General features: G+C 38.6%; 1 protein-coding gene across 1 annotated transcript in view; it reads right to left on the minus strand.

Annotated features, from left to right (window-relative positions):
- skib (v-ski avian sarcoma viral oncogene homolog b) overlaps positions 1-9,143 on the minus strand; it is a 42,682-nt gene extending 33,539 nt beyond the window's left edge. The window contains exon 1 of the mRNA XM_020483013.2: positions 7,692-9,143. Within this exon, the coding sequence (XP_020338602.1) occupies positions 7,692-8,591 (900 nt within the window). The 5' untranslated portion in view covers positions 8,592-9,143. The remainder of the gene's footprint in view (positions 1-7,691) is intronic.
- Positions 9,144-10,740: the final 1,597 nt, after the last annotated feature.

Below are 10,740 nucleotides of genomic sequence, written 5' to 3' on the forward strand. Positions count from 1 at the left end.
CAACTGTCTCGTTAGCCCTGAGTTGCACACACCCGTACAAAAGCACACAGGTACAACACACACCATTCCTCACCACCCAGAGACTACTCAGTTGATTGTTTTGGTCCCAGGTTTGAGGCGAATTTGATGGAGTGAGCAGAACAATGGGATGAGAAATGTCATAAATTTGCCTCGCATGAAGAGGCTTCATTTGATTAAGTAAGGACTACATGGGTCTCCAGAGTCCGCTTCTCCTCTCCACGCAGTCACGAGATTAATGCTGTTGCCCTTACCTCTTAAACGTGTACTGAGAAATATTGGAAAACGATAGGGATTTTTTAAATTTGTTTTATTCCTCACAAAACCCTATTTTATGTACTTTTCTTACCAAATAGAAGAACAGGCGGAATTAAATTTTGTATACTGATAATATTTGGTGTATCATATAGGTTTATATTGTATTCTGGTGTACTAACTCTTATTATTTGGTGTATCATATAGGTTTATATTGTATTCTGGTGTACTAACTCTTATTATTTGGTGTATCATATAGGTTTATATTGTATTCTGGAGTACTAACTCTGATTATTTGGTGTATCATATAGGTTTATATTGTATTCTGGTGTACTAACTCTTATTATTTGGTGTATCATATAGGTTTATATTGTATTCTGGTGTACTAACTCTGATTATTTGGTGTATCATATAGGTTTATATTGTATTCTGGTGTACTAACTCTTATTATTTGGTGTATCATATAGGTTTATATTGTATGCTGGTGTACTAATTCATTATTTGGTGTATCATATAGGTTGATATTGTATGCTGGTGTACTAATTCATTATTTGGTGTATCATATAGGTTTATATTGTATGCTGGTGTACTAATTCATTATTTGGTGTATCATATAGGTTGATATTGTATGCTGGTGTACTAATTCATTATTTGGTGTATCATATAGGTTTATATTGTATGCTGGTGTACTAATTCATTATTTGGTGTATCATATAGGTTTATATTGTATGCTGGTGTACTAATTTATTATTTGGTGTATCATATAGGTTGATATTGTATGCTGGTGTACTAATTCATTATTTGGTGTATCATATAGGTTGATATTGTATGCTGGTGTACTAATTCATTATTTGGTGTATCATATAGGTTTATATTGTATTCTGGTGTACTAACTCTTATTATTTGTTGTATCATCTAGGTTTATATTGTATGCTGGTGTACTAATTCATTATTTGGTGTATCATATAGGTTTATATTGTATTCTGGAGTACTAACTCTTATTATTTGGTGTATCATATAGGTTTATATTGTATTCTGGTGTACTAACTCTTATTATTTGGTGTATCATATAGGTTTATATTGTATGCTGGTGTACTAATTCATTATTTGGTGTATCATATAGGTTTATATTGTATGCTGGTGTACTAATTCATTATTTGGTGTATCATATAGGTTTATATTATATGCTGGTGTACTAATTCATTATTTGGTGTATCATATAGGTTTATATTGTATTATGGAGTACTAACTCTTCTCATTTGGTGTATCATATAGTTTTATATTGTATTGTGGTGTACTAACTCTGATTGTTTGGTGTATCATATAGGTTTATATTGTATGCTGGTGTACTAATTCATTATTTGGTGTATCATATAGGTTTATATTGTATGCTGGTGTACTAATTCATTATTTGGTGTATCATATAGGTTTATATTGTATTCTGGAGTACTAACTCATATTATTTGGTGTATCATATAGGTTTATATTGTATTATGGAGTACTAACTCTTATTATTTGGTGTATCATATAGGTTTATATTGTATTGTGGTGTACTAACTCTGATTGTTTGGTGTATCATATAGGTTTATATTGTATGCTGGTGTACTAATTCATTATTTGGTGTATCATATAGGTTTATATTGTATGCTGGTGTACTAATTCATTATTTGGTGTATCATTGTATTCTGGAGTACTAACTCTTATTATTTGGTGTATCATATAGGTTTATATTGTATTCTGGAGTACTAACTCTGATTATTTGGTGTATCATATAGGTTTATATTGTATTCTGGAGTACTAACTCTGATTCTTTGGTGTATCATATAGGTTTATATTGTATTCTGGAGTACTAACTCTTATTATTTGGTGTATCATATAGGTTTATATTGTATTCTGGTGTACTAACTCTTATTATTTGGTGTATCATATAGGTTTATATTGTATGCTGGTGTACTAATTCATTATTTGGTGTATCATATAGGTTTATATTGTATGCTGGTGTACTAATTCATTATTTGGTGTATCATATAGGTTTATATTATATGCTGGTGTACTAATTCATTATTTGGTGTATCATATAGGTTTATATTGTATTATGGAGTACTAACTCTTCTCATTTGGTGTATCATATAGTTTTATATTGTATTGTGGTGTACTAACTCTGATTGTTTGGTGTATCATATAGGTTTATATTGTATGCTGGTGTACTAATTCATTATTTGGTGTATCATATAGGTTTATATTGTATGCTGGTGTACTAATTCATTATTTGGTGTATCATATAGGTTTATATTGTATTCTGGAGTACTAACTCATATTATTTGGTGTATCATATAGGTTTATATTGTATTATGGAGTACTAACTCTTATTATTTGGTGTATCATATAGGTTTATATTGTATTGTGGTGTACTAACTCTGATTGTTTGGTGTATCATATAGGTTTATATTGTATGCTGGTGTACTAATTCATTATTTGGTGTATCATATAGGTTTATATTGTATGCTGGTGTACTAATTCATTATTTGGTGTATCATTGTATTCTGGAGTACTAACTCTTATTATTTGGTGTATCATATAGGTTTATATTGTATTCTGGAGTACTAACTCTGATTATTTGGTGTATCATATAGGTTTATATTGTATTCTGGAGTACTAACTCTGATTCTTTGGTGTATCATATAGGTTTATATTGTATTCTGGAGTACTAACTCTTATTATTTGGTGTATCATATAGGTTTATATTGTATTCTGGAGTACTAACTCTTATTATTTGGTGTATCATATAGGTTTATATTGTATTCTGGAGTACTAACTCTGATTATTTGGTGTATCATATAGGTTTATATTGTATTCTGGAGTACTAACTCTGATTATTTGGTGTATCATATAGGTTTATATTGTATTCTGGAGTACTAACTCTTATTATTTGGTGTATCATATAGGTTTATATTGTATTCTGGAGTACTAACTCTTATTATTTGGTGTATCATATAGGTTTATATTGTATTCTGGAGTACTAACTCTTATTATTTGGTGTATCATATAGATTTATATTGTATTCTGGAGTACTAACTCTGATTATTTGGTGTATCATATAGGTTTATATTGTATTCTGGAGTACTAACTCTTATTATTTGGTGTATCATATAGGTTTATATTGTATTCTGGAGTACTAACTCTTATTATTTGGTGTATCATATAGGTTTATATTGTATTCTGGTGTACTAACTCTTATTATTTGGTGTATCATATAGGTTTATATTGTATTCTGGAGTACTAACTCTTATTATTTGGTGTATCATATAGGTTTATATTGTATTCTGGAGTACTAACTCTTATTATTTGGTGTATCATATAAGTTTACATTGTATGCTGGTGTACTAACTCTCATGACTTATTTCCTGTATGATGGAGACTGGTGGACTATGTTTTTGTTTTGTTTGCATGGTTGGTAGTGTCGTTGGGAATAACGTTTGTTATTTGTATTTAAACATTTGCTGTGTCTCTCCGTCCTTTATCAGACAGCCATCTGGCCAGTGGACTGGACACAAGGGCATCTGATTGAATGCTGTGAATACAGTGGGGGTGGGTGGGGTCACTCTCTGTGGATAGAGGTCAGGTGTCACGGCCCTTTGACAACACATGTCAAGGCCCTGCCCCACTGGGCCCGCATCTCCTCAATCAGAGCCTACAGCCTCTTCTCTTCCAATCTGCCCCCATATGTACGCTAGGCAACGGCTTAATGACCAAATGCAGGATTTGATTCAAAACAGACACAACGGCCCTCTGGTGTCAACCCCCTCTGATCCCTGTCTGCTTTGTACCCGAACAATGATATTCAACTAAATATAATGCCGTCTTTAGCTATGTGGAAACCCTGTTCAACTTTCCACAGTACTTGAATTAAATCATTTGATTAATTATGATCTATTCTATCACTATACTTTCTTTTTAGTCAAAGAGATTACTCCAAAATAGCAAAAACGTGTTTGTCAACTGAGCCTAGTTTACAGCACTACATGTACAGTAGTGTAACTGAAGGCCCAGACAGACAGTGGATCCTGGACTGATTGATAAAACACCCCGACATCAGTGTTGGTCTGAGGCGGGGCAATAATATTGAGTTCTTGTTTCATGGGTAAGCGAGCCAAGGCTGGCTGCTGGCGGCTGTCCGGCCTCTCACCAGCTTCCCCTGTCAGAGTGATGTATGGGAGCACTGGTGTGCTGCTCCCTAAGGACCAGGCCTGACTGTCTGCTAACTGGGACACTCCTGACAGTGAACCATGGCAGGAAAACACACACACACACAGAGACCACTCCCCTTGATGCTGCCTGCCTCAGCTCAGTCGGTATATATTTCATCAGACACTCGAAGGCTGTCAGCAGAGACCTCACAGTTTTGTAAAATATGAAGCACTCTGAACATATATCATGACATGATGGCTACAGTTGGGAGACCAGCTACAAGCCACAGGTGGTGGAGATTTTTCCTCACACATGTTTTCTTTAGGTCCGCGACTCCGTAGTCTAGTTTCCTTTGTCCATTTCTTCAATCGAAAATGACACAGATTATGTTCACTTATTATTGAATGGGCATTTGCTGTGAGATTTGGTGCCATTTTACAAAGCAACTTAGAAATTAAGAATTTATGTAGAATTTAAAAAATAGAGGAAAATGTATGCATGGAATCTGCAATGCAATGTAGTTTGCTAGGAACTAATTCCGGATATTTTTTGATCGGAGCCATAACAGAAGGGACGAGTACAGTGGATCTCTGTTTTTCTCCACAACAAAAGGTCCTTACATCTCTTTGTAGCTAATCATTAAATAATAGATTGCAAACGGTCTCTGAGATACCTCGTCTGAACATCCACCATCACAACGGATGGCCCTGTGTCTCCTGTTCAGAGTGGAGTTGTTACACCATGGAGATACATAGGGGCCAGTCATTAGCAGAGTCCCACTCAACAGCTGCTGTGAGCTGAGGGAAACAGCCACCATGTCGCCTCGTCCTTAGTCCGCTCCAAACGTCTGTGACCCTCGCTTGGAGCCAGGCAGAGGCCGAACAGGCAAGTCGGTCAACCTGAAAACCTTCCACCACCACATCCGTCAATGTGCACACACACCACAGGAGGCTTGGTGGCACAGCATGAATGGAAAGGTATCAAACACATGGTTTCCCTGTTAGATATCATTCCATTCCCTCTATACCAGTCATTATGAAGAGGCCGTCCTGCTATATCTCCACCCACCAGTCTCCTCTGACACACACACACTATCCTGTTCAACACAGCCCTTTCTCACAGACATCTTGATAACCCAAAGCTCATTAAACTCTAATTACCTAACCCCAAAAATGAATTCCCCAGCCCCCCCTCCCCTCTTGGACTAATAAAATATATAATTGAGGCTCCATTTGTCATATGCAGATGCCCTTGAGTTACGCTGGGGGGGGGGGGGTTCTGGTCTGGTTAACACCCCCAAGGGGAGTGGATTGGAGGGCCACTCAAGGGTGTGATAGTTTGAGATTCTGTTGATTTTAATGTTCAATTTTAAAACAAATCTTTTAAATGTGAATTTAAACCAATATACGTGCATGTGCAAAAGATCAGCCAGGGAAAAAAAGGAAATAAATAATGTGTGTGTATATAGTAGCAGTCAAAAGTTTGGACACACCTACTCATTCAAGGTTTTTTATTTTATTTTTTACTATTTTCTACAATGTAGACTAATAGTGAAGACATCAAAACTATGAAATAACACATATGGAATCATGTAGTAGCCAAAAAGGTGTTCAACAAATCAAAATATATTTTATATTTGAGATTCTTCAAAGTAGCCACCCTTTGCCTTGATGACAGCTTTGCACACTCTTGGCATTCTCTCAACCAGCTTCATGAGGTAGTCACCTGGAATGCATTTCAATCAACAGGTGTGCCTTGTTAAAAGTTCATTTGTGGAATTTCTTTCCTTCTTAATGCGTTTGAGCCAATCAGTACAAAGTAGGGTTGGTATATGCAGAAGAAGATAGCCCTATTTGCTCAAAAGTTAATATTATGGCATGAACAGCTCAAATAAGCAAAGAGAAATGACAGTCCATCATTACATTAAGACATGAAGGTCAGTCAATCTGGAAAATGTCAAGAACTTCAAGTGCAGTCACAAAAACCATCAAGCGCTATGATGAAACCGGCTCTCACGAGGACCGCCACAGGAAAGGAGTACCCAGTGTTACCTCTGCTGCAGAGGATAAGTTCAGTAGTTACCAGCCTCAGAAATTGCAGCCCAAATAAATGCTTGACAGAGTTCAAGTAACAGACACATCTCAACATCAACTGTTCAGGAAGCTGCATGAATCAGGCCTTCATAGTCGAATGGCTGCAAAGAAATCACTACTAAAGGACACCAATAAGAAGAAGACTTGATTGGGCCAAGAAACATGAGCAATGGACATTAGACCGGTGGAAATCTGCCCTTTGGTCTGATGAGTCCAAATTAAGATTTTCGGTTCCAACCGCCGTGTCTTTGTGAGACGAAGAGTAGGTGAACGGGTGATCTCTGCATGTGTGGTTCACACCGGGAAGCATGAAGAAGGAGGTGTGATGGTGTAGGGGTGCTTTGCTGGTGACACAGTCTGTGATTTATTCAAGGCACCCTTAATCAGCATGTCTACCACAGCATTCTGCAGCGATACACCATCCCATCTGGTTTGAGCTTAGTGGGACTATCAGTTGTCTTTCAACAGGACAATGACCCAACACACCTCGAGGCTGTGTAAGGGCTATTTGACCAAGAAGGAAAGTGATGGAGTGCTGCATCAGATGACCTGGCCTCCACAATAACCCAACTTCAACCCAATTGATATGGTTTGGGATGAGCAGGACCGCAGAGTGAAGGAAAAGCAGCCAACAAGTGCTCAGCATATGTGGGAACTCCTTCAGACTGTTGGAAAAGTCTTCCAGGTGAAGCTAGTTGAGAGAATGCCAAGAGTGTGAAAAGCTGTCAAACGGTGGCTACTTTGAAGAATCTCAAATATAAAATATATTTTGATTCCATATGTGTTATTTCATAGTTTTGATGTCTTCACTATTAGTGTACATTGTAGAAAATAGTAAAAATAAATAAAACACCTTTAATGAGTAGATGTGTCCAAACTTTTGGTACTGAATATATATGTGTATGTGGGTGTGTGTGTGTATGTGTGTGTTAGTGTGTGTGTGGGTGCGTGCGTGCGTGTGTGTGTGTGTGAGAGAGAACAGGGGGTGTCCAATAGAATAGGGCCATTATTTAAATCATAGAATCACTGCCAATACTGAATGAAAAATAAAACAAGTTATTACAATCCAATTAAATGTCAGTCATCAAAGACGTTTAGGCACTTTACACACACTTGAATAAACTTGATCAGACTTACCCTGCATGATTTGTTTGAGAGCTTGTTTACGAAGTCAAATTTGCCTTTGATTACTTTGAGGTGCTGCTCCAGGAGAGCTTTCTCTTCTTTCCCTGTATAGTCCGGGTCCAGGAGAACATAGGCCCGCCAGTTAGCTGAGTCGAACCCCCAGTGAACTGTCCGGTTCTCTAGTCTTTTGTGACTATGGACCACAAACTTGTGAGTGGGGTACATGAGTCTGCAGTCCATGCACTGGATACAGGCGGCATTGGGACTGGTATACAGTTCTGGGACAAATAACCCCTTACACCTACCAAAACATTCGTGGTATATTTTGAAACTTTTTTCCGTCCTCTCCAACTCCATGGAGCCAGACAGCTCCTTGTTGCAGTGAGGAAGGTAGGAACCACTGTAAACGAGGGCATTGCAGAGGCGCTCAGCATCCGTCTGAGTGATCAGTCCGCATGATGGGGCAGAGAAGGGTAGGATACCCACTACTTTGAGGATCTCCAGCTGGTCCGCGGTGCACCGGGAGCAGTAGATGTGCAGGTCGTCGCACACGGAGTTGATCTGCTGAAGCGAGAAATCCCGCAGGACACTGTTGAGAATCTGCGGCAGACACAGACGTTTTTCGCCGCCTACCACGAAACACGAAATTGGCTCACGCTCCAGGACAGTTTCGGACCTTTCGGTGGTGTGGTCGGATGGAATGAATAACGGCCCCGACATAACCGGTGGTGTCTGCACAGGCATGGCCAGCATCAGTTCAGCTGTTTTTCCATCTTTGTTGAACAGAATTTCCTGGTGCCACCGAGCGGAGAACGCCGCCGGTCCACCAAGAGAGCTCATAGAACTCAAATGAAACTGCTTCAGAGTTTGCTGAAGTCCGGGATGAGGCTGAAAGCTTGACGGGGCCTCCATGTTTTCAACACTATATAGAGAAGTGAGTTCAAATGTAGGCGATCTATTTTAATCAGTTGTCTTCAAAATCCAGCTAAGGACTCAGTAAATCCACCGCGGCGCATTTCCATGTCACTAGAGAAGGTTACCACCGGGGCGGTATCCATTTAAAAAGGAGGATAAGACACTATTGAGTTCTAATACCCTGAAACAAATGTTCCAGTTCACAGATACGTAAGGGAAATCCTTCGGACCACTCACAAAAAGAGCCTAAAAAGGAAACACATTTTCTCTTCTCCACTGCAGTCTAGTCCGCACGATGTGATCCTCAAATATGCCCAGTCTGCGCAGTCTGGCGCTCTCGCTCTCTAGCTCTAAGCGAATGTGTGAAGTGAGTTAGCTGTACTATCTCTCTCTCTCTCTCTCTCTCTCTCTGTTTGTTTGTGTCTGGTTCAGTCATTGAATCCCGGCCAGGAATGTGACTGACTCGCCGAGCTGGCTGTTCCCTCAAAGGGTTGTTCCTCCCCCTGCTACCATGGCAGCTGCAGCAGCAGCCACAAAAACCTTGTAGCCTAAAGCAGACAGTTTAGAAAATCTATGATCCCTCTGAAAGCCTCTGAAATGGACTGGAGAGGAAGGGTGGAGTCTGACCTCAATGGGAAAAATACACGAATCTAATTTGTGACTATCAAAACTAGGCCCACTGAGCCTTTATACGGCTGTGCTGATGAGACCAGGCTCCAACAACGCATGTAACACTTTTATTGATTAATTCATAAATCTAGGCCTATAACAATATTGGACCAAAGAGTAGCCGAAACAGATCAATTTCCTCTGCAGTGCTAAACAAATAATACATTTAGTTATTAAACCCCAATTCCAACATAATACCTCACACAAAATACATTCCAAATAGGCCGAGATGTGAGTGTTTTTAATGTAAATAGTCACATTAGGCTACATTTTTTCAATTGGGTATTTTAGTAGCTCACAGACACCTGCAATTACAACATATCCTAGCAGGTACCACTTTTAAAAAACTTTCCTGAAAATGCCATTATAAATGCTTAGAAATGTTTATTAATTATTTATTGTTACAATACTTATGATGAATTCTAATTCTTACAGGCTAATACCTAGGCATATACATGCTTATAAACGTTAATTGGCCTACATGTTTACAAATAATGATATACTTATGTATTAATAGTCTATAGCCTAGTTTATTCATGCTTATTCATGAAAGTAATTATAAAGTGTTACACAAATAGTATATGTTGAGCTGTGAAAAGTCTTTAATAGTCTGCTATTTAATAGGAAAAACGACATAACAGAATATATTGAATATTAAATTATAACTTTGCAGTTATAGCCATGAAAAGTAGGACATCATGGTTTGGGGGGAAAAAGCATGTAATATTGTTGACAGAGTATCAAGGCAGTGTGTACTATATATAGGCTTATATAGCAGTGTTCTGTTCTCCTGAAGGCAAGGTTCATGTGAACCCCTAACAATCAATAGGAAGCTACGATGAACGTCATATGCTAAACTCATTGGTGTAGAAAATATCTCTCACTTCAGATACAATTTGCGTTACCAGCGCCACATTCAGTAGCCAAACGTTGCCGATAGAAACTCCACGAATAGAGCAGACGTGATGTCGTTTAATTTAACTAGGGAAGTCAGTTACGAATAAAATATTATTTACAACAACATACACCGGCCAAACTCGGACGACGGTAGGACCAATTGTTTGTCGCCCCATGGGTCTCCCAATCACGGCTGGTTGTGATACAGCTGGATTTGAACCAGAGTGTCTGTAGTGACGCGTCTAGCACAGAGATGCAGTGCCTTAGAACGCTGCGCCACTCGGGAGAGATCAATTATTACACATGTTTGTTCCTCATAGCATATTATATCTGACCGTTCCATAAACGCTCCGTCACCGCTGAATGCGCCCAGTTCGATGACAATATTTTATGGACTTTTTTTCCTTTGTGACTTTCTCTACATAGGCCGTATCCAGGGCCCAGACTTTCCCCTGGTCTGGTCGCATGGTCAGAAATGAACCATACCAGCCCTTCACTTTCCATTGATTCATTTTGAGGCGTTTTTGTACCACTAGTGGGTGCTAAAATATCAGTTAATAAGAGCTGGAAAAGTAGGACA

This window comes from Oncorhynchus kisutch, linkage group LG5 (assembly GCF_002021735.2).
Source record: "Oncorhynchus kisutch isolate 150728-3 linkage group LG5, Okis_V2, whole genome shotgun sequence".
Classification (NCBI taxonomy): domain Eukaryota; kingdom Metazoa; phylum Chordata; class Actinopteri; order Salmoniformes; family Salmonidae; genus Oncorhynchus; species Oncorhynchus kisutch.